This window comes from Manihot esculenta, chromosome 6 (genome assembly GCF_001659605.2).
Source record: "Manihot esculenta cultivar AM560-2 chromosome 6, M.esculenta_v8, whole genome shotgun sequence".
In the NCBI taxonomy this organism is placed as follows: domain Eukaryota; kingdom Viridiplantae; phylum Streptophyta; class Magnoliopsida; order Malpighiales; family Euphorbiaceae; genus Manihot; species Manihot esculenta.
In genome coordinates this window covers 22,003,622-22,027,640 of record NC_035166.2, presented here as the reverse complement: position 1 = coordinate 22,027,640, position 24,019 = coordinate 22,003,622, and the positions used below count along the sequence as shown (strand labels likewise).

At 33.5% G+C, this 24,019-nt stretch overlaps 4 protein-coding genes across 7 annotated transcripts; 3 read left to right on the top strand and 1 right to left on the bottom strand.

The window, feature by feature from the left end:
• The first annotated feature begins 181 nt into the window (after positions 1-181).
• Positions 182-6,965, top strand: LOC110617279 (histone deacetylase 5). 2 transcript variants are annotated; one of them, XM_021759964.2, is made up of 14 exons: positions 182-561; positions 1,227-1,428; positions 1,911-2,057; positions 2,184-2,296; positions 2,639-2,850; positions 4,068-4,132; positions 4,400-4,570; positions 4,695-4,778; positions 5,248-5,386; positions 5,473-5,594; positions 5,804-5,997; positions 6,127-6,274; positions 6,375-6,436; positions 6,521-6,965. In XM_021759964.2, exons 1-14 carry the CDS (start codon positions 392-394, stop codon positions 6,684-6,686), a joined length of 1,995 nt encoding a protein of 664 aa, XP_021615656.1. In that variant the 5' UTR covers positions 182-391; the 3' UTR covers positions 6,687-6,965. The 2 variants fall into 2 exon arrangements, with proteins under 2 accessions (XP_021615656.1, XP_021615655.1); XM_021759963.2 differs by having other exon boundaries at positions 198-561; positions 6,372-6,436.
• A 151-nt stretch (positions 6,966-7,116) lies between these two features.
• LOC110617280 (DNAJ protein JJJ1 homolog) lies at positions 7,117-9,988 on the bottom strand. The gene is made up of 3 exons (XM_021759965.2): positions 8,215-9,988; positions 7,619-7,677; positions 7,117-7,482 (listed from the first exon to the last, which is right to left on the bottom strand). The coding sequence occupies exons 1-3, from the start codon at positions 9,913-9,915 to the stop codon at positions 7,425-7,427; spliced, it is 1,818 nt and encodes a 605-aa protein (XP_021615657.1). The 5' UTR covers positions 9,916-9,988; the 3' UTR covers positions 7,117-7,424.
• A 1,122-nt stretch (positions 9,989-11,110) lies between these two features.
• Positions 11,111-16,393, top strand: LOC110618328 (ATP synthase subunit gamma, mitochondrial). Its single transcript, XM_021761494.2, has 9 exons — positions 11,111-11,362; positions 13,169-13,212; positions 13,335-13,487; positions 14,314-14,427; positions 14,508-14,635; positions 14,963-15,085; positions 15,167-15,286; positions 15,644-15,765; positions 16,066-16,393. Exons 1-9 carry the CDS (start codon positions 11,265-11,267, stop codon positions 16,133-16,135), a joined length of 972 nt encoding a protein of 323 aa, XP_021617186.1. The 5' UTR covers positions 11,111-11,264; the 3' UTR covers positions 16,136-16,393.
• Positions 16,394-18,278: 1,885 nt separating this feature from the next.
• On the top strand, positions 18,279-22,454 carry LOC110616955 (phosphoserine phosphatase, chloroplastic). 3 transcript variants are annotated; one of them, XM_021759497.2, is made up of 9 exons: positions 18,363-18,391; positions 18,916-19,005; positions 19,157-19,289; positions 19,961-20,093; positions 20,178-20,285; positions 21,126-21,219; positions 21,711-21,860; positions 21,932-21,985; positions 22,283-22,454. In XM_021759497.2, the coding sequence occupies exons 3-9, from the start codon at positions 19,193-19,195 to the stop codon at positions 22,403-22,405; spliced, it is 759 nt and encodes a 252-aa protein (XP_021615189.1). In that variant the 5' UTR covers positions 18,363-18,391; positions 18,916-19,005; positions 19,157-19,192; the 3' UTR covers positions 22,406-22,454. The 3 variants fall into 3 exon arrangements, with proteins under 3 accessions (XP_021615188.1, XP_021615187.1, XP_021615189.1); XM_021759496.2 differs by lacking the exon at positions 18,916-19,005 and having other exon boundaries at positions 18,279-18,391; XM_021759495.1 differs by lacking the exon at positions 18,916-19,005 and having other exon boundaries at positions 18,298-18,391; positions 19,059-19,289.
• Positions 22,455-24,019: the final 1,565 nt, after the last annotated feature.

Below are 24,019 nucleotides of genomic sequence, written 5' to 3'. Positions count from 1 at the left end.
ATATTAAAATCAAATTAAAAATACCGATGTAAATTTTCTCCTTTATAAAATTATTTTATCAAAATTCTCAACTTAGGTGGAATATAGTTCTGCAATTATCACTCATTAATATAAAAAATAAATTGAAGTAAAAGACGATAAAATTTTAGTATTTTGAAAAAAAGACAAAAAAGGTGAACTAGATCCCACCAAAGCCTGTAAGCTCTTCCCTCCAAAACCCTCCAACAAAGAAGGCAGAAAAAGAAAAAATAAAAAAAAGCCCAAAGGGAAGAAAGTAAATAAATAAATAAATAGATTCCACCAATAAAACGAGACATCGCAACCCAAGGTACTCACTTCACCCCTTGCGTTCCTCTCTCTCCCTCGACCACTGCGACTAGAGATCGAAAGCATGCAGCAGCTTGAATCTGGTGAGACCATGACCATTCAACGGCGCGTGGGGTTACTGTACGATGAGCGGATGTGTAAGCATCACACTCCTGATGATGATTACCATCCTGAGAACCCCTATCGCATCAAGGCTATTTGGAACAAGCTCCTAGCCAACAACATTCCTCAAAGGTTGTATCTTCTTAATTGTTCTCCTATGAAGTTCCAATTTGTTTCACTTCGCTGATTGTTTGGCTGTTGAGAAAAAAATTGAAGGAAAGTTGAATTTGTTAGGTTTTAGTCGACTGAATTCTATTTCTTTATTTGCCTCGCTGGCGTAATTTGAACCTTTTTTTTATTGCAAATGTCAATGTTCGTTTCTTTTATGAATTTTCTGACCTTGCAACTGATGATTCTCTTTTTTTACTTCATAAACATATAGACACACATAAAATTAGCGAGTCCAGAGCTGAGAGCTGAATTCTGGCTCCATTTTTTGTTTGAAGTTTCATGCTTATTATGTATTATCGACTAGTGTCCTCGGATCAGAAATTTTGAATAACTTCTAAGGTTGTGGTGTTCAAATGCTTTAAATGATAATTAGCCGTTACTGTTTATAAAAAATTTTGCAATTGGCCACATTTGTTTATTTGGTTTATTAATTTTTTTTTTATTTTGACTTGTTCTCTATCTGTAAATGATTAATTTAATCGCTTATGGTTCAATGTAGTTGAACTATTTAAAATGCAAATGTTCATGGGTCTTTTGTGATCTTGTTTGTGCCTAGACAATGCTTTTTCTTTCTCTCTTCCTGTTATTCCCCTTTTAATGTGCAGACGTGACTTTGACTCTTTCAGATGTGTTGTTCTAAATGCCAAAGAAGCAGAAGATAAATATCTACTGGCTGTTCACTCCAAGAATCATGTTAATTTGATAAGAAATATAAGCTCCAATCAATTTGATTCTCGAAGAAATAGAATTGCTTTAAAATTTAATTCCATATACTTCAATGACGGATCATCAGAAGCTGCCTACATTGCTGCTGGTTCTGTTGTGGAGGTACTGTGTGCAGGCTATTTTATGGATACTTGCACTTACCATTTGGTATTCTTTCCTTTTAATTTTATATTATCTGCCTACATCTTAATGCCTTTACTTCAGGGTTTCTTTGACATAATTTTCAACTGTGTTATTTTAGCTGAAAGACATTTAATGAGAAAATATAAGCGAACTTGATGGGTTTTGATGCCATTAAATTTCAAAGCTTTCTTAGTTAATAGGTGTCATGTCTTCAAATCTTGGTGAAATATTAATTTTAATTTCCATCAAATTTTCAAGTTTAGGATAATTGAAGTCAGTGATGCTTCTGGAAATGACTGAACTTGTTCTACTGTTTGTAAATTTGGCCTGTGAAGGAAACTTCAGCAGGATTGTGTATAAATTATGCAAGTATTACTTGATCAAGTCAAGGAGTATTGTAGATTTATTTTAGTAAAAATTCTGTTTCGAATTTATCTAATTATACGTGTGTTTTCAATTAGGTTGCTGAGAGAGTAGCCAAAGGGGAACTGCATTCTTCTGCTGCTATTGTTAGGCCTCCTGGACATCATGCTGAACATGATGAGGCAATGGGATTTTGTCTATTCAATAATGTCGCCGTTGCAGCAAGTTATCTATTAGATGAAAGAGTGAGTGCTTGGTTATATGTATATGTATGCTCCTTTGCAAATTTATGTTACTCTTTTTTAAAATTTTCATCCCATAAAAACTTTTAGTGAGGTTTGACCTCATTAACTTTTATTACTTTGTTACAGCCAGAACTGGGTATTAAAAAGATTCTGATTGTTGACTGGGATGTTCATCATGGTAATGGCACTCAAAAGATGTTTTGGAAGGACCCTCGTGTTCTGTTCTTCTCTGTTCATAGGTACGGTTGGAATTCTACTTCTCAAATTTCTCGTGTGTAATCACTTGAGGATGCCTTCTCTTACATCCTAAAATGTTGTAAATACAATCATTAAACTAAGGTAAACCTTTCTTTTTTCTTTTTTCTTTTTTTTTGTCAAGGATTTCATAGTGATATAACTAGCTTTGGCTTGTAATTACTGTTATTTATGTTATTTTTTACGGATGCTTTGAGTTAGTTTTTTCTTCTTATTATATGTTCTCACAAAGAATATTTTGATCACTGGTTCCTAGTCATGGTCATTTGTAGGGTTTGTAAATTTATTATTATTATTTGAACTAAAAATTGTAAATTTTTTTGCAGGCATGAGTTTGGGAACTTTTACCCTGCAAATGATGATGGTTTTTATACTATGATTGGGGAAGGGCCAGGTGCAGGATATAACATAAATGTTCCTTGGGAGAATGGAAGATGTGGAGATGCAGACTATCTTGCTGTTTGGGACCATATCTTGATCCCTGTTGCCAAGGAATTTGATCCTGACATGATTTTAGTGTCTGCAGGGTTTGATGCAGGTTTGATGCTCACTGTTTATGGAGGTTTATGATTGTATCCTAGATGTTTCTTTTATGCTTTTAAACATTTCACTGAACTCAGTAGCGTTGACAAGCATACCATACGGTCATGCTGCTCATGCAAACATATTAATGCACAAATCTACATACTCCATGTTTTATTTGCACCTCAACATGCATTTTGCAGCTATTGAGCTACTCACATTTAATCATGATGCTATAGAAAGAAGGATAAAGTACAAAAAAGTGTCATGTTTTTCACTCACTTTCACTCGAGAGTCCGTGGTTCATGGTATCTTGTGGTGTCACACCATTAACAAACAGTTGCAATTTCTAGACACCATCAAAAAAATATTGACGTAGCAAGCAAAATATCATTGTCCATTAATATTTTTCTTAGCATTTTTAAGGCAAAAGTACAAAAAAAAAGCATCAAGTTTTATCGGTTTTTTATTGTAGGGTATGTGGATTGATTTATATCAAAATAATATCTCATGATATGATTTTTCATGTTAATATTTCTTGACAGCGTTTGGAAATTGCATATGTTTGCTAATGCAATATTTTGATACAAATAAAACCACAAAGTCTAAAATGAAAAATTGATGAAACTGCATGTTATTTTTGTACTTCCCCTAAAAAGAATTTGGCCGAGCTACATCAACTCAATAGAGTTTCTATTACAAGCATTTGGGGAAAAAAATGATTTTATGGACAATTTTCATACCAAGTACATTTTTCATTTGAAAGAAAACAATAGAAAAGAGAGGGTTGATAGTGTTGATACGTGTATGACCACATATCATAACTTATTTGTTCAAAAGTTTAATCCCAATGAGCAATTAATCAAGATTGTGCCTGAAGATGAAGATTGCAGAAATAGTCAACCTGTGAGAGGAAATATATCTATTTATTTTTGGGCCTTGATCTAATTGCTTTTTCAAATATTCTGGACTTAATGGCCAATACAAAAACAAGCTAAAACGTGCACCTGAAACGTTGAGATGTGGGTTGCCCCCAAGCCTAGATATGTTCTGAAGATGCTTTAATTAATAAGGTCTCTTGAAAGTAGCCAGTTCTACAAGGCAATACGTTGCATGATGCATGGGGTGCTTCTATCTACATGTGACATGCTAATATTGTAAAGTGTGTTGCATTTTTACAACTTACATTCAGTTCTACTAGGGTAAATTTTTCTGTTATAATTCTTGAAACAGCTATCGGTGATCCTCTTGGCGGCTGCCGTGTCACACCCTATGGATATTCAGTAATGTTGAAAAAGGTTAGCAATCAATTTGATCTTGATTTTTGTGGTATCACCTTAACTGTGAGATAGAGGGTCATTGACTAGCATTGGGAACATACAAGTGACATTTTGTGTAACATTCAGGGTCTGAAAATTGCATTTTCTACTTTGTTATTTGATTTCTTTTTCCTTGAGTTGCCATTTAAAGTTGACTTGGATTTGTCTAGCATCTTTTAACTTTTCAATTCTTTCAAACTCTATTAGTTCATGTTTTCATTTTTCCTATGCGTTCCTTGCTTTCAGTTAATGGATTTTGCTCATGGTAAGATTGTGTTGGCATTAGAAGGAGGTTACAATCTTGACTCTATAGCAAATTCTTTCCTTGCATGCATGGAAGTTTTGCTTGAAAGCAAGCCTATTGCTGGATCTTCAGAGGCCTATCCATTTGAGTCCACATGGCGTGTAATACAAGCGGTAAAATACATTTGTCATCACATTCTTTGTTAGGTTATCCTCTTTTTTCTGTGTTCTTGTTTCTTTGTTGATCATGTGCAAAAATACTTTTGTTTTTGCTTGTCATGCATTTTCTATTTCTCAGGTTCGAAAGAAATTAAGTGCTTACTGGCCTTCACTTGCAGACGAAATACCCTTGAAGTTAACTAGTCAGAAAGCTCCTCCTGCGGTGAGTCCTTTTCTGTACAAGTTGGGTCTTTGTCTCATAAAATGTCACAGCAGTTGATTTATGGGCAAATAGAATTGAGGAGTCATGCACACACACGTCAACAAAGTATAAGACTTAACATCAACCTACCCTGAATTTTTAAATTGGTTTTCCCACTGAAAAATACTTGGATTTATTTCCACAAGCACACATAGATTTAAAAGGGGTTACCTTGTCAGTAATCCACAAATCATTACGCACGGTTATACATGAAATGATTTTTTTAAAAAACTTTTGTACATTGATAAAAGCCAAAGCTTAATGTGTTATGATCACTGAAACATTACTAGTTACTAAACATAGGTGTAGCTCTAAAGGAAAGAATTTCGCTTCATTTTATCTTTCTTCTACTTCCGCTATGTTTTCGTTAACATATGATGCCATCCTCTGGAAACAAATACAGTACTAAGATTGAAGTTTTGCATTCCAGCATCTTTTGATCTCAAGCTCTGATTCTGAAGATGAGGATGAAAAATCTCCAAACATTGTGTCAGATAATATGGTGAAAGTTGTTCAGGAGATTGTTGAACCTCTTTCAAAGCTGAAAGTTGAAGATATTCATGGCAAGGGTATAAAAATTTTTACAGTCAAAAGTTGTCTAATTTCAGAAAATCGCTCTCTTCCTGTTTCATTTTCAACTCCACACTGAATGCAGATCAAGTGGCCAGAGAGTCTGTCCCCTGGAGATCAGAGCTTTCAAAGATGGAGATTTGGTATGCCACTTATGGATCAAATATGTGGAAACGAAGGTTCCTTTGCTATATTCAGGGCGGTCAGGTAATATTTTAATTATTGTACTTTTATCCTCAAATATTAAAATAAAAGATAAGTTTCAATGGAATGAATATTTCCTTGTGCTTTGATCACCCAATAAGTGGGCAGGCTAGTTTAGAAACAGTCGAAGCTCCTAAAGTAAGCATAAGATGGCAATTATTCTTTGTTTTTTTTTTTTTTTGAAATTTTTAATATTAAGAAATGGCTTGCAGGTGGATGGTATGAGGAAGCCGTGCCCTGGTTCAATGGATAAAAACCCTCCAAAAGAGATCTTGTGGAAAACTTTCTCCCGCAGATTGTTCTTTGGCCGTGAATCAACACGTACATGGGGTCCTGGAGGAGTTGCATTCCTTAATCCTGAAACTAGCGTTGATGAAAAAACTTACATATGCATGTACAGAATCACGTATGTTGTTTCTTGTGATTGCTTACATTTCTTAACAAAACGTGATATAATCTAACTGGCTTTGAAGTTTCGCCATTGACACTGAATTGATGATCTGACCCTTCTTTTTTCTCTTTTTTCTTTTAACAGGTTGGAGCAGTTCAATGATGTTTTGTTTCAAGAAAATATAGCGCTTCAAGAAAATGTTTCTAGTTGTGAGATGGGTTCTCCAGCCTTTCATTTGGCAGATCTAGAGTCCGTCGAAAAACATGGATCTATGTCTTTGGAGGTTTTTAAGGTACGTTATAGGCTGTGAATGGCACATTTGTTTGATTTATTATACATTCCAAGCTTTTTCACTTATCAAATGGGTTTCTATATCTGTTTTCATGCAGAAGGGTTGGTACCATAATGTAGTGTACTTGGGGAAGGAGCAGGATATTCCCATACTGACTATGACGTATGCACAAAATACCCTTTTCTTGTCCTTCATATATTTATATTTATCTTTCTAACCTGTGCTGACATGTTTTTGATCGTTCAGCTGCTCACTTTCAGATGTTGAGAGGTTTAAATCGGGAAAAGTTCCCCTTTGTGCCCCTTGCAAAGAATATGCTAATACCTTAATACAAGGCCTGATTGAAGGAGGGCAGTTCTCAGAAGAGGAAGCCATTACCTACATAGAAGAAGCTTCTTCAAAACCAATATGATGGCAACTGTCTGGCTGTCACATTTATTCTCGTAAATGTCCAAATTAGCAGCTTTGGTTGTACATTAATTCCAAGTCTTGCTCATCACATAAGCTTTAGGAACTGGGACCACCAGTAGGCTTGGGTTATTGCGTATTAGGTTCTAGTTAGGGTTAGCATCTATCAAGGATGCAGCAGCTAATTCTAACGCACAGTAATATATTCACAATACGAGACCGTTTCGACTTTCAAACTGTGTGCAGAACATGATGTTATATGGTATGGCTAAAATTTGCGATAGATTATGGCTATTTGAATTTTTTAGATATGTTTATTTATTTATTTACAAATACGACCTGTACCTGATGCATGCTAAAGATCGAGATTCGAGTCCCTAATGCAAAAGCTTAAATGCAGTTATTCTAATATTTGAAAAAAAAAAGGAGCAGACTTAAAGACAACTTTTACAAGTAACGTTTCTTAAAATTTGAAAGAATTCATTTGCAGATAGTTTAGTAACTCTTCAAAATTGACATACAATTTGCAATTAGCAACAAAACAATGATAAATATCCCACCTCAATAGGGTGCAAGCACTTTCTTGCTTTTAGATTGAAAACGAAAAAGCCTGCACCTTCAACAGGCTGTGTCTGGTATTCACTTCTGGTTCTTGTTATTTTGTGTATATTGAACTATTAGCTCACCACCTCTTCTATCTCCCCCCAAGCACCCTCCCAAAGAAAAATATTAATAAAAAAAATCATCTGAATTTTAGTGAAGCATGTCCTGTGTCGCTCAAATGCTTATGTAATTTATTCCTGCCATGGTGAAGGAATTAAGATTAAGATTTCTTTGTTTCTTCTAAAAAATGGGAGTGAGGAGTTAGAGAAGAAGAAATAACAAAGCAACAAATTAAAAAGCATATTAGCAAAGAGAATGAAGCACCACGCTGACCTTGATTCAAATTCCTCTCCGCATTTCTCACATACATTGCCAGAATTATTCGCTGCTGCCTGTATTAGAAAGACACCCCACAGAATTAGACAAAGACAAAGTTCCCAAAACTAAAGCTAAGACTTTGTAGACATTTGGAATTGGAATGATATCACTAGCTAGCATCTTGATAGGTAAATAAAAAATTACTGTATCCCGTTGGAAAAAAATATAGAATGTCAACAACAAAGTAGCTGAAAACAAACCTTCAAGAACAGCATTTTACTTCCCTATTTCCTCTCAAAAAACTTTACTATTATCTGTATTCTCACAAACATGGAATACAACAGTCACCCTCACCTCCAGCCATATAACAGGGTATCTGGAACTACACACACAGTTTAAACACCACTAAAAACTGAACCATATATAGACATATATTTCACGGAATAACTAAAAACACAGTGGCATAACTAAAGTTTATCCTATCTATAGTGTTGGAGACCTGGGGCTAATAATGTTAAAATAATGGCCATTTGTATCCAGCAACCTGCAATTCCACATCATGGACTAACATCTGCAAGCAAATATATACACTAATTAATAAAGTTTTATACCTTCCCTTTCTTTCCTTTGGAAAGGCTTTTGGTTTTGTTATTTGATTCCTTCTTTGCAGGCCCTTTATTGTTGACAGGATGGTATGAATTTTTATGATTCTTTCTCACATTATTGTTGTCATTACCAGCATCATCTTCCCCAAAAGAATGAGAAGGGGACTCCTCCGTTGGCCTGGCATCATCTCCATTATTTTCACCATCTGGACTTCTTTCAACAAAATCACCCTTTTCAGACAAGCCCTCATAATTCTTACCCGTCTCTTTCTTGCCTCTCCTCCTCCTACTTTTCCGGTTGTTATATTCCATAACTTCCAACTCCTCATTCACATCCTCAACACGAACTTCCACGGGAGAATTCTCATTCACGTGCCGTGAACCCCTACTTTTCCTACTTTTGTGCCCAGTTACCATTGCTTCAAGTACACTCATTTCCCCATCACCATCATCAGCCTCATCGTCATCAAGATTCCCATCTGCCACATCAAATCCTTCAACCTCGTCACCGTCCTCAACATCAAAGAACCCATCTTCCTCATCAGACAATTCTGGATTCTCAACCCCATTCTCCTCCTCCCTTATCTTAAAACCCTCTCTAAACCTCTCATCTACTGCATCCACATTGTTAAGAATTTCCCCATTGTTTTCTTGTTCATCCTCCTCAAAATCTTCCACCGTCTCTTCTTCTTCGTCTCCAAAAGACTCCCTGAATTCAGCCACCTTCTCCTTGTGCTTTTTCGACTGTTCGTGATTCTTCCATTGCTTCTCACTCTTAAATTTTTTTCCACAAACCACGCAATACAACTCTTTCCCTTCATTCCCCTTCTTACTCTTTCCTTCATCCTCAAACCCCTCCACCTCCTCCACATCCTCTTCATCAATTTTTGCCCACTCCGGCTCCTCATATGCTCTAGCTCTCTCCATTTTCTCTCTCTCCAACTTCTTCTTCCTCTCCCTGTCCTCCTCCTTTTTTTTCTCCAATTCTGCATTCTTCTTAACCATCATATCAATCACTCTTTTATCCCTCTTCTTAACAAACTCCGCCAGTCCCCTCACCGTCTCATTATACTCCCTCCTAGCCTTTTTCCTCAGCTTCTTGTTTTCCTCCTCCATCACCCTCCTTGATTTCCGATTTGGTCCGGCCATCACATCGTACTGATCCACCCAACAAAAATCCATTACGGTACAAAACCCCAACCAGTAATTATAAAACGCTGTAACCTGCCCATACGGACTTGCCAAATTCCCCATTACCGGCGCCTCCCTCAGACTATCCAACCTCAACCCTAGTTTCTTACAAAAGCTGATCTCATTAGCATAGATTTTGTTAAAAACATCCGAATACACCTTGTAAAACCCTTTGCCCGTATCCGTGTAACCCGAATATACCGTGTTAGAGAAGAAAGAAAATAAATTAGGGATGACAGAGCCAGGGACCGAGTTAGCTGAATTAGGATCGGAGAAGAGGATCTGAGAGCGGTGAGAATCGTACCAGGCGCGTTCTTTAGGGTCGGAGAGGACCTCGTAAGCCTGTGCAAGCTCCTGAAATTTAGCAGTGGCTTCAGCTTGGCTCAAGCCGGATTGGATTAGCTTGTCGGGGTGGCACTGAAGAGCTAGTTTCCTGTATGCAGAGCGGATTTCCTCTGCGGTGCAGTCGCGAGAGAGGCCGAGGACCTCGTAGTGGCATCGCTTCTCCGACGCCATTACGGAAGATGGGTCCTTGCTGGTTAGGGTTGGTTGAATAAGAGCTCAACAGAAGATCTGTTTGGATACGAGAATAATCTCCGCTCGTAGTTATAGTTGTTGCGACAGAATAAATAAATATAAAAGAAAAAAAAAAGACCTATTTTAATCTTGAAAATATGGGATACCTCCATTTTTGTGTGCACTGGTTAAACCTTGTCAGTTTCATCATTTTTGTTATTTTTTTCTTTTTGTTGTTTTTATTTTAAAATTATTATTCAATTTTTTTATTTAACTATTATAATTTTATTTAATTTTTAAATATATATATATAAATTAATTATTATAAACTTATTTAATTTTAATTATTTTTAAAAAACTGTTAAAATATTTTTTAATAATTAATAAAATTTAATATTTTTAAAACGAATATAATTAAAAAGTTAATAAAGAAATAATTTTTTAAGTATATATAAAAAAATTAAATTGATAAAAATTATAGGACATAACAGTATTTCATTAATTTTTAAATTCAAGTTTTATATTTTTAATTGTTTATTTAAAAATAAATATATTTATGTAATTTTCTTATACAAAAGAGGAAAGACTTAAAGGAAATTATGTTTACTGTAAATCAACTTTACTTCAAGTTTCATTGAAGATTAATTAAAAATATTGCTTTTTGTCGTCCTTTTGTATTTTTATATTTATATGATAAAATAATTAAAAGTAATTGGATGTTACGCTTAAAAATAAATAAAAATTACTTGTATTGATCTCTCAATCAACAGTGCCATATGAGTGTTAAAAAAAGAGAATATTAATTAAATGTTTTATTTAAAATAAGAAATTTTGTCAAAAAACTAAATTTATTTTTTTATTAATTTTATTTTTGTAAAAAATAAATTTTTATTTTTAAAATAAAAAACTTGAATTTTAGTATAATACATAAATAATTATATAAAATAAACAAAAATAAAAATTGTATAAAATTTGTTTAATTTTTATAAGAATGATTTATTCTAAACGAATATTTGAGTACTCTTTTTTTTTTTTTTCAGTGCTCAGTTAGTTCTATGTAGCACTTTTGGATCGGCTGGTTGGGTATCTGCTGATCGCGCTAGAAAATGGGAACTGAGGCATGTGATACGACACCGTTGGTGAATAGCGCACATATTAAATGCTAAAACGGTAGCGTTCTGCTATCCTTCAACTTTTGAGTGGTAAAAATCTTCCCATTTCATCTTCCATTTTAACGGAGCGAAGGAAGAAGAATTGAAGCGGAAAACACACCAGAACACGGCCATAACAAACTGGTCGGATCTACAGCTCTCAGGCCTCTAGGGTTTCATTGAAAGAATATTTCAACAATGGCTATGGCTGCTTTGAGACGGGAAGGGAGGCGATTCGCTACCCCTCTCATCTCTCCCCAACCGATCACTGCCATCCGATCCTCTCTTATTGCAGAGTACGATATCCTCTTCTTTTCTCTCACATCACTCTTGCATTTTTCCACACTATCTCTATGTTTCTTCGGATGTCCCCTTTACGGATGGTGAAAAATTGGAGGTTTATTCTTCTTCATCTTCTTCACCATTTTGGGCAAATGTGATGTTTTTACATCAATGGTGTCACTTTGATGGAACGCAGCGATGTTGCTTTATTTCCAATTCGACATGTGTTTCCCTACTAGCTTTTATCCGCGTCTTTATAACGAGGAAATTGTTATCTTTTGCATGAATATTTTTATTTTTTTTTAAGCTGAATTGTTGGGAATTGACTATTTGAGGAAAAATAGGGTGAAATGAATCTTAAAGTTTTTGGAGACCATGATTTAGTGCAAATAATTAATATTGGAACTTGTTCATTTGAGAGTAGTTTCTTGTAACCAGTTTGATATTAGCAGAAATTAGACAGTGTGTTTATATTTGCAGGATGTTGTTGTAACTCGTACATACATCATTTTCAGATGTGGGTTTATTGAAGCATGCATTTGGTACCGAATTTCTTTGCAAGTCTATAATTATATATTGAGCTTTTTATGTTTTGAATTTACCAACCTGTTTGGTTCAATTCCAACCCTTTAAATTTTGTAAAATTCAATTGAATTTCACATTTTGTCTATTTGGTTTGACTAAAACTCAGAATTTAACTCTAGGAATTCAATTATGTGGAATTGGTTATAGCTAAAACCAATTCCTACAAAATTTGATGGAATTTAAAATGAATTCCAGAAAACTTACATGAAGATGTTTTTTTTTGGACTAAATGCACATATCAAAAATATATTTATTTATTTTATTAATAAAATAAAATAAAATATAAGTAATAATATTTATTAAAAAAAAATTATTTTACGTCTGATTTCTATAATTTTTTATATTACTTTATACTTGATTAAAGAAAAAAAAACTCATAAATGTTCATAAAATCATAGACAAAAACAAATGGAGTGCATTTATCTCACCTTTCACCTGTACCTTAAAAGAAAACCATCAAAAGCTATGAGTTTCTTCATTAAAGCAACCATTTGCTCTATTCCTATTATTGTGAGACATGCTAATTTGTTTATATTTATTGACATATTGTTAATAGGTTTATATAATTGTCGATTGTTACAAATTTATTATGATTAAGTCCTTTTATAGAGTAAAAAATTATAATTTTTTTTTTTAGTTTTACTCTCAAGGATAGTTTACGAAATGAGACTAAATGAATTTCAATTTTGGATTTAAACCAAATATGAAGTACATAGATTTCAGTTGAACTATGCATTTTAGTTGTATCAAACTAAATGGTGGAATTAATTTTAAATGAATTCTATCTAGAATTCATAAAATTTTGGTTTATGGAATTCAACCAAACACTATATACATGTCAAGTTTGCTACCCCAATTGCCATTTATAAGTTTTCTATATTTCATTTGTTTGGTTATTACGTTTTTGTTGTTTTAGGGTGGATGGGATGTTTAGCTAAAAAAATAGGTTAAGATAAGACTTAGTAAGCCATGTAAGAGACTAACTCTACTCTAGTTTTTCTTGGTACCAAAGCTTTACAAAAGATTGCAAAAAAGAAAACTGCTATGTTTAGGCATATTGTTCGCTAGAAAGTTTTAGAAATCACCTAATATCAGTAAAAAAAATACATGAATTGCCTTTAATCTCCTAATGTCTTCATGCCACAATTATTAATCTCCAAATTTACTTCTTTTTCTTTTAGAAAATTTCCTAGTGTTTGCATTATGAGCAGCTAAATAATTTTTTTTGTACACAGGGAGCAGGCCCCTAGTGGAGTACGTTCTATATCAACCCAAGTTGGTAAGCTTCAGTTTCATTCCATAGTTAATGCCTTTCGGCTACTTGACATTGAGCCTTCTTTGCTGTATTTTATAAAATAGTCTCTAAAAGCGTGCAATATTCTTTTTTGTTGATGTTTGCAGTCAGAAATAGAATGAAGAGTGTCAAGAATATTCAGAAAATTACAAAGGCCATGAAGATGGTTGCAGCCTCAAAGTTACGTGCGATTCAAACTCGAGCAGAAAATTCCCGTGGCCTATGGCAGCCATTTACTGCTCTTCTTGGTGATGCTCCTAGTAAGTTCATTACTGATTTAACTTGGTCTGTTCATCTTTTCCAATTTAATCTATTTCCAATAAATTGGCCATCAAATTTATCTGTATTTTCTTTTGCAGTTTTAAGAGTTTAGTTTGTTGTGCATCTCTTATGGTCTTCAATTTGCCTGCACTTTTTTTTATTAATCATATGTTGCTGGTTCCTTTTGGTCATCTTCTTGCAACTTTTACAAAATTTATCCACAAGTCGTAATGTGTCAATGGTGTTTGACCATTGCATTGTGTTGCTTTTGTGGTGAATAAATGATGTTAAGCTTTAATGAATATATGTTGCATATATCCCAAAGTACTTGGAGTGATATTTATGCACATAGATTGCTGGTATGATGGAATAATTTCAAAATTAACCTAGCAGTGCTGTTATCTCTTTCTCATCATCTCTGGTTCACTTGGAGGTTTAAAATTGTGGTGGTAACAAATGAGAGCACTTGGCGTTGTGGGGAAAGATTTGTTCAAATTCAATAACTTGTTAAGTGAAGTTCATTGAGTCTCTGGCAAACATGCAGGTTTCTCAGTGTAATTTATGCTAAATGTAACTTATGCTAGATAAATGGTCCTTTCTTACTAGATAAATCAGACTTTAGGAAAAGGAATTTGATGGAGTTGTTTGGATTTTATAAATGCTTGATTGTGAATGTTGATTTTGTGTTGATGTAACTATATACATGCTTTAAACTGTCATTCCTGGCAATTTTACTGAATACTTTTCTCTCATTTTCTTCTCTTTCCCTATATAATTTTCATGTTTTTCTTGCATTCATTTTGGTATCGTTGTTGTGTTTGCCAGGTGTTGATGTGAAGAAGAATGTAATTGTTACCATTTCTTCAGACAAAGGTCTGTGTGGAGGAATTAACTCCACATCAGTCAAGATAAGCAAGGCTATGCACAAGTTGGCTTCTGGTAGAATTTATTACTGAACTTTCTACAATAAGGCTTGGTGTCTCTTGAACAATTTAAACATTTTATTGCTGCTGTCACAGGTCCAGATAAAGAAACAAAATATGTCATCTTGGGAGAAAAGGCGAAGGCTCAGTTGATACGTGATTCAAAGAAGGACATTGAACTATCTATCACTGAGTTGCAAAAGAATCCTTTGAATTATACTCAGGTATGTTTTATGCTTCCTGGATTTATTCATCATAGAAAATAATCTTTTTGTGTGTCTCCATTCACTTGCACCTGTGAAGTCATGTTAATGTTGTTCAGTATTATGTGGACCAGGATAAGTTCAATTTGGCTTTCATTGTATTTATTTTCCCCTCTCAGATGGATTATTTTGTGCTGTTTATGAAAAGCATGTTGAGTTGTTGAAGCCTGTTGTATTATTTACATGTTCAAGAGTGGGCTGCATTGCTGAACATTTGATAGATTATGAGGATTTTTGTCTATGGTACTTTTTGTTCTCTTGTTTCTATTTTAATTGCTGGCCTTTCAGGTCTCTGTTCTGGCAGATGACATCTTAAAGAATGTGGAATATGATGCTTTGAGGATTGTCTTCAACAAGTTCCATTCAGTTGTTTCATTTCTTCCAACCATGTCAACTGTGTTATCTCCAGAGGTGATCCTGAAGAATTTGGTCTTACTTTGAATTGATGTGTTGATTGGGTTGTGGATGTCTAATGATGATATGTTGATTTAGGTTGTGGAGAGAGAGGCTGAATCTGGGGGAAAACTTGGAGATCTTGACTCTTATGAGATTGAAGGTGGTGAAACAAAGGGTGAAATACTTCAGAATCTTGCTGAGTTCCAGTTTTCTTGTGTAAGCCTTGCTAACTCTTGAATTTCTTTATGTTTTGGACTGCATATGTCATTTTGGAAATAATTACCTAGTAAACTGAAATGTGGAAGCTTAATGCCTAGAACTTTTACCTTCGAATGCAATTTCATGATGCAGGTACAAGGAATTGATTGTACTGAAAAATGACCTTAGTTTGTAATATGACTTCATCAACATATTGGGCACTGATGCTTTGCCAATTTACTTTATGCTTTTTTTCGTTGTTGCTGTATGAGTTGATATTTCTAAGATGGTCATTTTTATTAACTTTGTGTTTCATGCAAATTATTTGATGATAATTTTTAGGATTTATTTTGATCTTATTTCTTATTTTTCCAGGTCCTATTCAATGCTGTACTGGAGAATGCTTGCAGTGAGCAAGGAGCAAGGATGTCTGCTATGGACAGCTCAAGCAGAAATGCTGGCGAGATGCTTGATCGCCTGACACTTACTTATAACAGGTCTCTCATGCTCTCTCCACTGATAAACAATACATGGAAAATGGATGTTTGCTTTGCCTTAACTGGGAAAATATCTTTATTTTATCTTTTTGTTTTTCAAATGGCCAACTTGGTTCATCTTAGTGGTCTAGAATATTTGACTTTCAGTAAACGTTGGTTCAATTATAATGGATTTGTAGCTAAACGACCTATATTTGTCATTTTACATGTAATGGTATTGGTGTTGAGCAAAACCCTCTTTGTGCTTGTATATTGTCTTCATGATTGATTTTAATAATTTGTTTGATGATTTTGTAACAGAACTCGTCAAGCATCAATCACCACCGAGTTGATTGAAATTATATCAGGAGCATCAGCACTAGAGGGTTAATTGAACAATCTGTGGTGCTCGACGGCTCAGAAATAAGATCTGAGCAACAGGCTTCTTGTAACTTTATTGGCATGTTTGAGGATGTTTTTGTTGAGCTACTCCAATAATTCCCCTCTGCATTATGCTTAATTTGTGGGAATTGAAAATATTGTTATGGTTACCATTGATTTTGGTTTTGGGTTCGTTCACTTTTCCGCCCTGTGCCTTTAAATGGAAACTAGACCATATTTTGAGGCTATGAGATTGATTTATTGTAAATTGTGTTCCATCAAATATTCGGTATTTCCTCCACAACCACCAAAGCATATGAATGGAGAAATTTCTTGTTCGATGCATACGCTATTTAAAAACTGACTCTTGTTCCTGAAACTTTGACAGATGCACTGTACAAGTTAAATTAGGGATAGGGAGGGACTTGGAAAATTCCGTCAGTGATCCGGATGAAAAATGGAACGCATGCTGCATGCGCGGCAAGTTGTATTCTTCTCTCTGCACAAATAAGCGGCTGCCTGTAAGCAATTGAAGAATCTCCAAATTCATTTATTCAGCCACGCCTAGTAATTAATCTAAAGGTAAAGGGTTCACATCTACGCATGGTCTGAATTTCTGTTCCAAAAGAGAAGAGGTTGATGAAAGAAAAAAGTTAATAATAATTTTAAAAAAAAAACAAATAATCTTGAGTTACGTTTCTTTTAGTTTGGAATTCTATTCAATTTCCAAATTACTCAAAATTCATCAGTAAAATATTATATATATTGATCCAACCAATTGAACCTATAGGGCACAGTAGTAGAAAAGGCCAATCCATCCAAAGCTTGAAGCATCAATGACAAGCAAGACAAGGTGCTTGTTGAAAGCGTACGAGGCCAAGCCAGCAGCTGCAAATACAGCATCCAACATCCGGACTTGTAATATCGAGTTTCGCATTCTATACTGATGATTTTTTTCCCACGTCAACAGAAGGATCAAAGCTCTTGAGCTTTCATGGGACTTGCAAAGTAAAATTAAAGTAGTTGGAGGTCCTAAAGATGGACCGATGAAGGCCCTTTTATTCTAAGTTAGATCTAAAAATTTCTACGGTGAGATCTTGGGATGAAATAGTAGAGAAAGATGAAAAGAAAAATTCTAAAGCATGGAGAGAGATGAAGCTAATCCAGGAGAAGGTTGTGAAATACACCTTGACATATGTTTTAATTGGATTCATTCTTTAATTTAAATTATTTAATTTATTATGATATACAAATATCAACTAAAACTTCAGCTAGAAGAAGGCGTGCAGTCGTGTGGCGACAACTTTATCTGGTGGAAGTGCTGAAAGCTTTGAACCTTGATTCTTATGTGCATAATTTCTTCAAACCCGAAATCACACATGCGCTATTTCTTTGGATCAGCATGATGCAAATAAATGTTTTGCGATCATAATCGAAATGGGTATCTCCAAGGCTGAAGATATGGGCCAACACACGCTGTTGCAGATCAAAACGGAACTTAGTACCGGAATAAAGGAAGCGAAGGCTTAGGGTTTACTGTTTAGTTGTTTTGTTGGATGTCTCAATAGTTATAATTCTCATCTGATCCACTTAGTTGTCATGATTACTATTTTTGTCCGATGACGAGAGGGACATGAAAATTTTTATATCCGGCTCAGAATTCCATCGAACAGTTTTTGTGCATGTACTAGCAAGACTGCAGACTCCACCGCATGTTTACATTATATTCTTCAATTTTTTTATTTTAATAAAGAAATATGAAAATTTAATATATTATATATTTAGAATATATGTTTAATAGAGTTAACTATTGTGTTACTACATTCAAAAAAGTATATTTGTTAATTTTAAAAATAAAACTTTAGTGAAACGATAAACAAAAATATAAATGTAATAAACTAAAAAAATATTAAAACTTTTTAATTTAATTTTTAAAATAAATATAACAAAAATAAATTATAAAATTTATAAATTAAAACATAAAATTCTTATTTAAATATTTCATCATAAATAAAAATATATTATGAATTTCAAAAAAATAAAAGTTTAATGATGCAAAAGATTAAAAATAACTTTTTAATAGGTTAAAAACATTTATTTAGTACTATTAAAATAGTTAAGATTTTAGATATAATTATTTTATTATTATTATAAAAAATATCTCACCAACCACGAGCTGCTGAAAGAGAACAGAAGGAAGTAAAATTTTCACCTCCAAAACATTTCAGGCAGAACCAAAGCAAATCCTACGAGTCTAACACTGCCTGTGAGTACTCTTAAATTCGTTGCTATTCTTTCTCCATTTCACTTTATCTTCTTGCTTTTTATACATCTTTTGAATTTTTCTTTTTTTATTACGTTTTCTGAATTTAGTTCTATCTGTTTTTGCCCTGCTTGGTTCCCGAGAAATCATCGCCATTTGCATCTTCTATAGTTCTTTTTTTTTTTGGTCGCAAATCTTCTATTGTTTTGTTCGCTATAAGTGTAACGTGGTCGTGGTTTGCCTTTTGTCCTCTTATTGTTCCTGGCGTTTTATCACCTACCGAGCATACTGTAAGCCTTTTCAATTCTCATTGGTTATTGAGCAGTGCTTACGAATCCGTAACTCTTCAATTTTTGCGATGGCATTTTTTAGAAAAATATATAATAATTTGTCTCATACTTGCCTTTGGAATTCACAAAGTTTTGCTGCATCAAAGATGCCTAGTTTCTTTATGAATTTGTTTTTCTTTTATCATTCTCTTAATTAACTGATTATAGGGACTTGATATTCTGGTAATGTTGATTTAGCTTGCGGGGGAAACTGTGTTATTATCGTTCATCACTGTATTACTGTGTTAGAGCCTTTGCAGCACTGGTGAAACGTAATGGCGTCACAAGGTTTCTGGGTTCTTTTGTTTATTTTGTGTCTTTTTTTTTTTTGTATATAACAGATTATTTGATGGAAGGGTTGGTGCATTCACAAGTCAACCCAATTCATGTTACTTGTAAACACTCTGGCTCTCGTTTTATTCCCGCTTTCTCCTTGCAGTTGAAAAAGTATTTGACTAGAGGTGGAATTTTGTTCATGAAACCTCCTCAATCATTCAGTTCAGTTACTGCTTCAGTTCAACCTTTAAAAGCTGTCTCATTGGACCATTTCCACAATACAGTGCCATCCAAAGGTTACAATCATTAACTCAATAGTTTTTATTTTCTGAGCTCTATTTCTAAATAACCAGAGGGTTATCTTTTATTATTATTATTATTATTTATTTATTGAATTAGTTAGGGTTAAACATTTACTTGTTAAAGCTTTATATGGGTTAATGGTAGAGAAACTTGAGTAAACTAAAATGTGAAATTAATATTCAAAGAACTGGATGTCATCCCTTGAGCATCGTAAATAAATTTCAAATTTAGTTTTAATCTTGAAAGCGGTACAATTGTCGCTGTAACTAGTCCTTTTCTTTGGTGAATGGAGATTTTTGTTACCTTAGAAAAATTAGTTGGCAAAACTTGCTACGAGGCCTTTCACAACAAATGTAGAGGAAGCAAACAAGGTATGGTACTGTCGTGAATGGCAACACAGCCATACAAAAGAAAAAGTAAAAACTCGAACTGCTACTTGGATATGGGAAATGTAGTTGTAAATCATTGGTAGAGTCCTACCAAGCTTACAAGATGTACTGGAGAATTGAAGTTTATATGGTAGACAGCATATGATCATGATGCCCCTATAGGCCAGATTATCTTTTATGCATTTTAAACTTTTGCCTTGAGAAACTTCTAGCTTTACATTATAATACTGGTAACTGTATTGCTGTAACTGTTGATTGCTTTTTCAAATTGACAGAGGTTCTTGAGCTTTGGAGAAGCGCTGATGCAGTATGCTTTGATGTGGACAGCACAGTATGCCTAGATGAGGGTATTGATGAACTTGCAGAGTTTTGTGGAGCTGGAAAGGCTGTTGCGGAATGGACTGCTAAGTTAGTTGTCCTCGTCAGTTATTAAGATATTAAAACTAATTAATTTCTCAATGTTAGATCTGATCTTAGTGTTGGATTTGCCAGAGCAATGGGTGGTTCTGTCCCTTTTGAGGAGGCCTTGGCAGCCAGACTATCTCTATTCAGCCCATCCCTATCTCAGGTCCAAGATTTTCTTGCGAAGAGGCCCCCAAAGTAGGTTAACTCCTTAATTACGCTTTTATTTGTTTATTTTAATTGAAAGATATTTTTTTTGGAGGTCATGAAAACATAATTACACATGCTAGATGTTGAAGCATCCTATTCCCTTGATACACCTCTCTCTCTCTCTCTCTCCCCTTTTCTAATACATTTTACAATCCCATGAAAAAGCGTTCTCATTGTGTGAGAGCCTGCCTTATTTCATGGAATATTGCCTTCTTGTGTATCGATTTGTTGTTAGCATGGCATATTTGATACTTAAATTCAACTCATCTGATCCAAATCTCAAACTCTTTGAAGTAGCCACGTGAATCATTTTCCTCCAGTTTTTCCTATCTAAATTTAATTTTCCACCGATACTAAAAGATTTAACTGCTTCAATCATGGTAAGTCCTTTTGGTCATCTCTTTTCTTAGGATTTCAGCCAAATCCCTGTTTATATTTCTATATCAGAATTTGCTATTTGGTTGTTGTATGCTTAATTTATATTGGAATTCATGAGAACATATTGGCTATTTTTCATTGAACATGGACCTAAACGAAAATTTTATTTGAGGACCACAAAAAGCCATGTTTTTATTGATAAATCATGCATTCATGCCAGTGTATGCATCATCTTGATGAGCTATTTTATTTAAACTCCATCTATTTTTAAAAATTGTTATGTAACTTTACTCAATTCAATTTTTGTTTTGCTTCCTAATGTTTGAAAAGGACTTGTTGCTTCTTTCATTCAATATCTTTTGATTACTTCTTAATATCCCCTTTCTGTTGGCAATTTGAGTTAATTCTGAATTTGAAGAATCTTTATTGTTTCCGTTTCCTTTTATGTAGGATATCTCCTGGCATAGATGAGTTGGTCAAGAAGCTGAAGGCTAAAAATACTGATGTTTATTTGATCTCTGGCGGCTTTCAGCAAATGATCAATGTATATTACTGCACTAAATTTTTTCACTTTGCTTTGTTGCTTTGTTCTCTGTCTTATAATCATTCATCAAATAGAAAATTTTCACTTTAAATTGTAGAATTAGAAGAAAGTGCTTAATGTAATAATCATATAATAAAAGTATTACATGTGGTTTGAAGGAAGATTTTTATTATCAATAATGACATTCCTATAGAGCGTCTATAGCTGTTGTAATTAATTTGTGCACAGGATTTTTGTGGATGAGCTCCATGATTTTGTGCTATAGCATTTATGGAAGAGTAAAATAAACAATTGCCTGATTAATGTATTAATAATTCTATCATGTCTGCTCAATTCCTATAACACTTCACCCTTCAAATGCTAAAATACTATAATCTTGCAACACAATAAAATTCAAAATGCTAATGATTAAAAACTTAAAAAGTTTATTATCATTTTGTTTTGGAACTTAATGGATAAATTAGATGTTATGCCGTTATTATCCCTTGCAGCCTGTTGCATCTATCCTCGGGATGCCACTTGAAAATATGTTTGCCAATCAATTGCTCTTTGGAAGTTCGGGGGAGTTTCTGGGGTTTGATGCAAAGGAGCCTACTTCAAGAAGTGGAGGAAAAGCAACTGCAGTGCAGCATATAAGGAAGGTTTGTCTATTAGTTGTTAGTTTCCTGTATTCGTACGAGTTCATCTAAAGTTGATTATGATGATAAACCAGGTTCATGGATACAAGACTCTGGTTATGGTCGGGGATGGTGCAACTGATCTTGAGGTAAATAATCTTGTTTGAACTTCCATTGTTATGAGATTTTTGGAATTCCCGAAAATTTCTGTTCCACATATTTTCCTTTCTGACACTTCTGCTGTTCTGCATATATGTTACGAGGAAATAATTTACTGTATGTTGTCAAGTCTAAACTCGTATGACCAAAATGTGGACCGTTGCTAGTCAGGTTACTTTCAGTGCATTTAGTTGACAATACGTATGGTAGTATGACGGAGAAATTTTTTTTCTTATTTGGTATGCTTCAATTACAGGATTCGATTTTCATTATTTGTTTATATGTAGGCTCGAAAACCAGATTGTGCCAACTTGTTCATTTGCTATGCGGGTGTTCAACTTCGAGAGACCGTAGCAGCAAAAGCTGATTGGTTGGTTTTGAATTTTGCAGATCTAATAAATTCATTGTAATAGGTTGTGATCTTCCTTACTCAAAATCTGCTTCTACATTTCTTTTTCATTTTCTTTTCCGTTTAAAATCGAATAAATTAAAAACTAAAATTTTAATACTTATAAAAACCAATTGAATTAATTTTAATTAAAAATCAAATTGATTTGATTTAATTTGATTATTAGATTTTTTAATAAATTTTTTATTTTAAAATTTAATTAAAATATTTTAATTTTAATTATAATTTAATTTTTTTATATTATTAAAAATAATATATGAATATTATTAATTGATTTAATTTAATTTTTTAATTTTTTTAATTAAATCAAAATAATTGAAATTTTTAAAATTAAAAATTAAATTAAATTGAAATGAATAAAAAGTTAAATTAAAATTTTAAATTAATTTAATTTAATCAATTTTTTAAGTTTGAATCTAATACTATTTATTTTATGTTTCTTTCATCCCTTCCCAAAATACTAAAAATGTAAAGGGCATGGCTACTCTTTGGACCCATCGCAGCAAAAGAAAGGAAGGGTTGGGGAGCCTTTTGCTTCTTCTGTTATCACTTTAGTTCAAGAAATACTAATCAAAATGCTAAAACAGATTTGGCCCAATACTGAGATTTTGCACATGTAAAGCTACTTTGCTTAAAGTTTATTCCTTGTTCAAAAAATAATAAATAAATAAAGTTTGTTGCGTTGCTTAACTCATTATGTGCAAGGGTTAAGTGGGCCTTTTATCCATGTGGTGAGATTGGCCCACCCATTCATTATTGGGATCATGACAATTGGATGTGGCTAAGGGAAGTTTGCTCTCGCTGTCCTTTCACTCAATTCTGTTGATATTTTGGGGCAATTGCAAGTTCCATATTACCAAAGAAAAAGAAAAAGAAAATATATTTCATTTTAGCTATCTTTGAATGAATGGGCCTGCCTGTGCCATTCTCGTGATGCTCTACACTTGGACTCGGTTTATTTCGAAACTGCCTAAATTCATAAGAATTTTAAGATGTTTCAACCAAGTCCCTCAAACCAAACCTGCCATTAATCAACTACTTGAAATAATCATGCGATGGGAGGTTGTTGACTTCTCATCCACCCTATCCTTCCTTTGCCCACAACCAAAACCACTTAATCTGATATGCCACGTGGAATTCAATGATTGATCCACCGAGTTGTTGGTGAGATGGGTATTCCAGTAATCTAATTGAGCTACCAAACTTTTGTGTTTGTATCAATATATGTGTCTTGTTGGGGCGATAATACCTGAGAGGATTACATCAAATGTCTTCAATGTCAACTAAAACAAAAATCTCTAGTCTATTTCTATCAATTAATTAATTAGAATTTTAAAATATCATTTAATTTGATTAATAATAATAAATGATGAACTATATAAAGAAATAAAAAAAAATTAATTTTTTATATTTTGATTTAAATTTATTATTAAATTATCATTGTTAAATAAGATCATCATTCATTAATATTTTAAAATATAAGATTGGTGTATTTTGCCTTATTTGAAATTAATTAGGTTTTTAATTATAGTGTAGAGATAAATTTAAAGTGAAATATGACGTTTGATATTTATAATTCAGAATTTATATATATTTTTCGTTACAGATATAATAT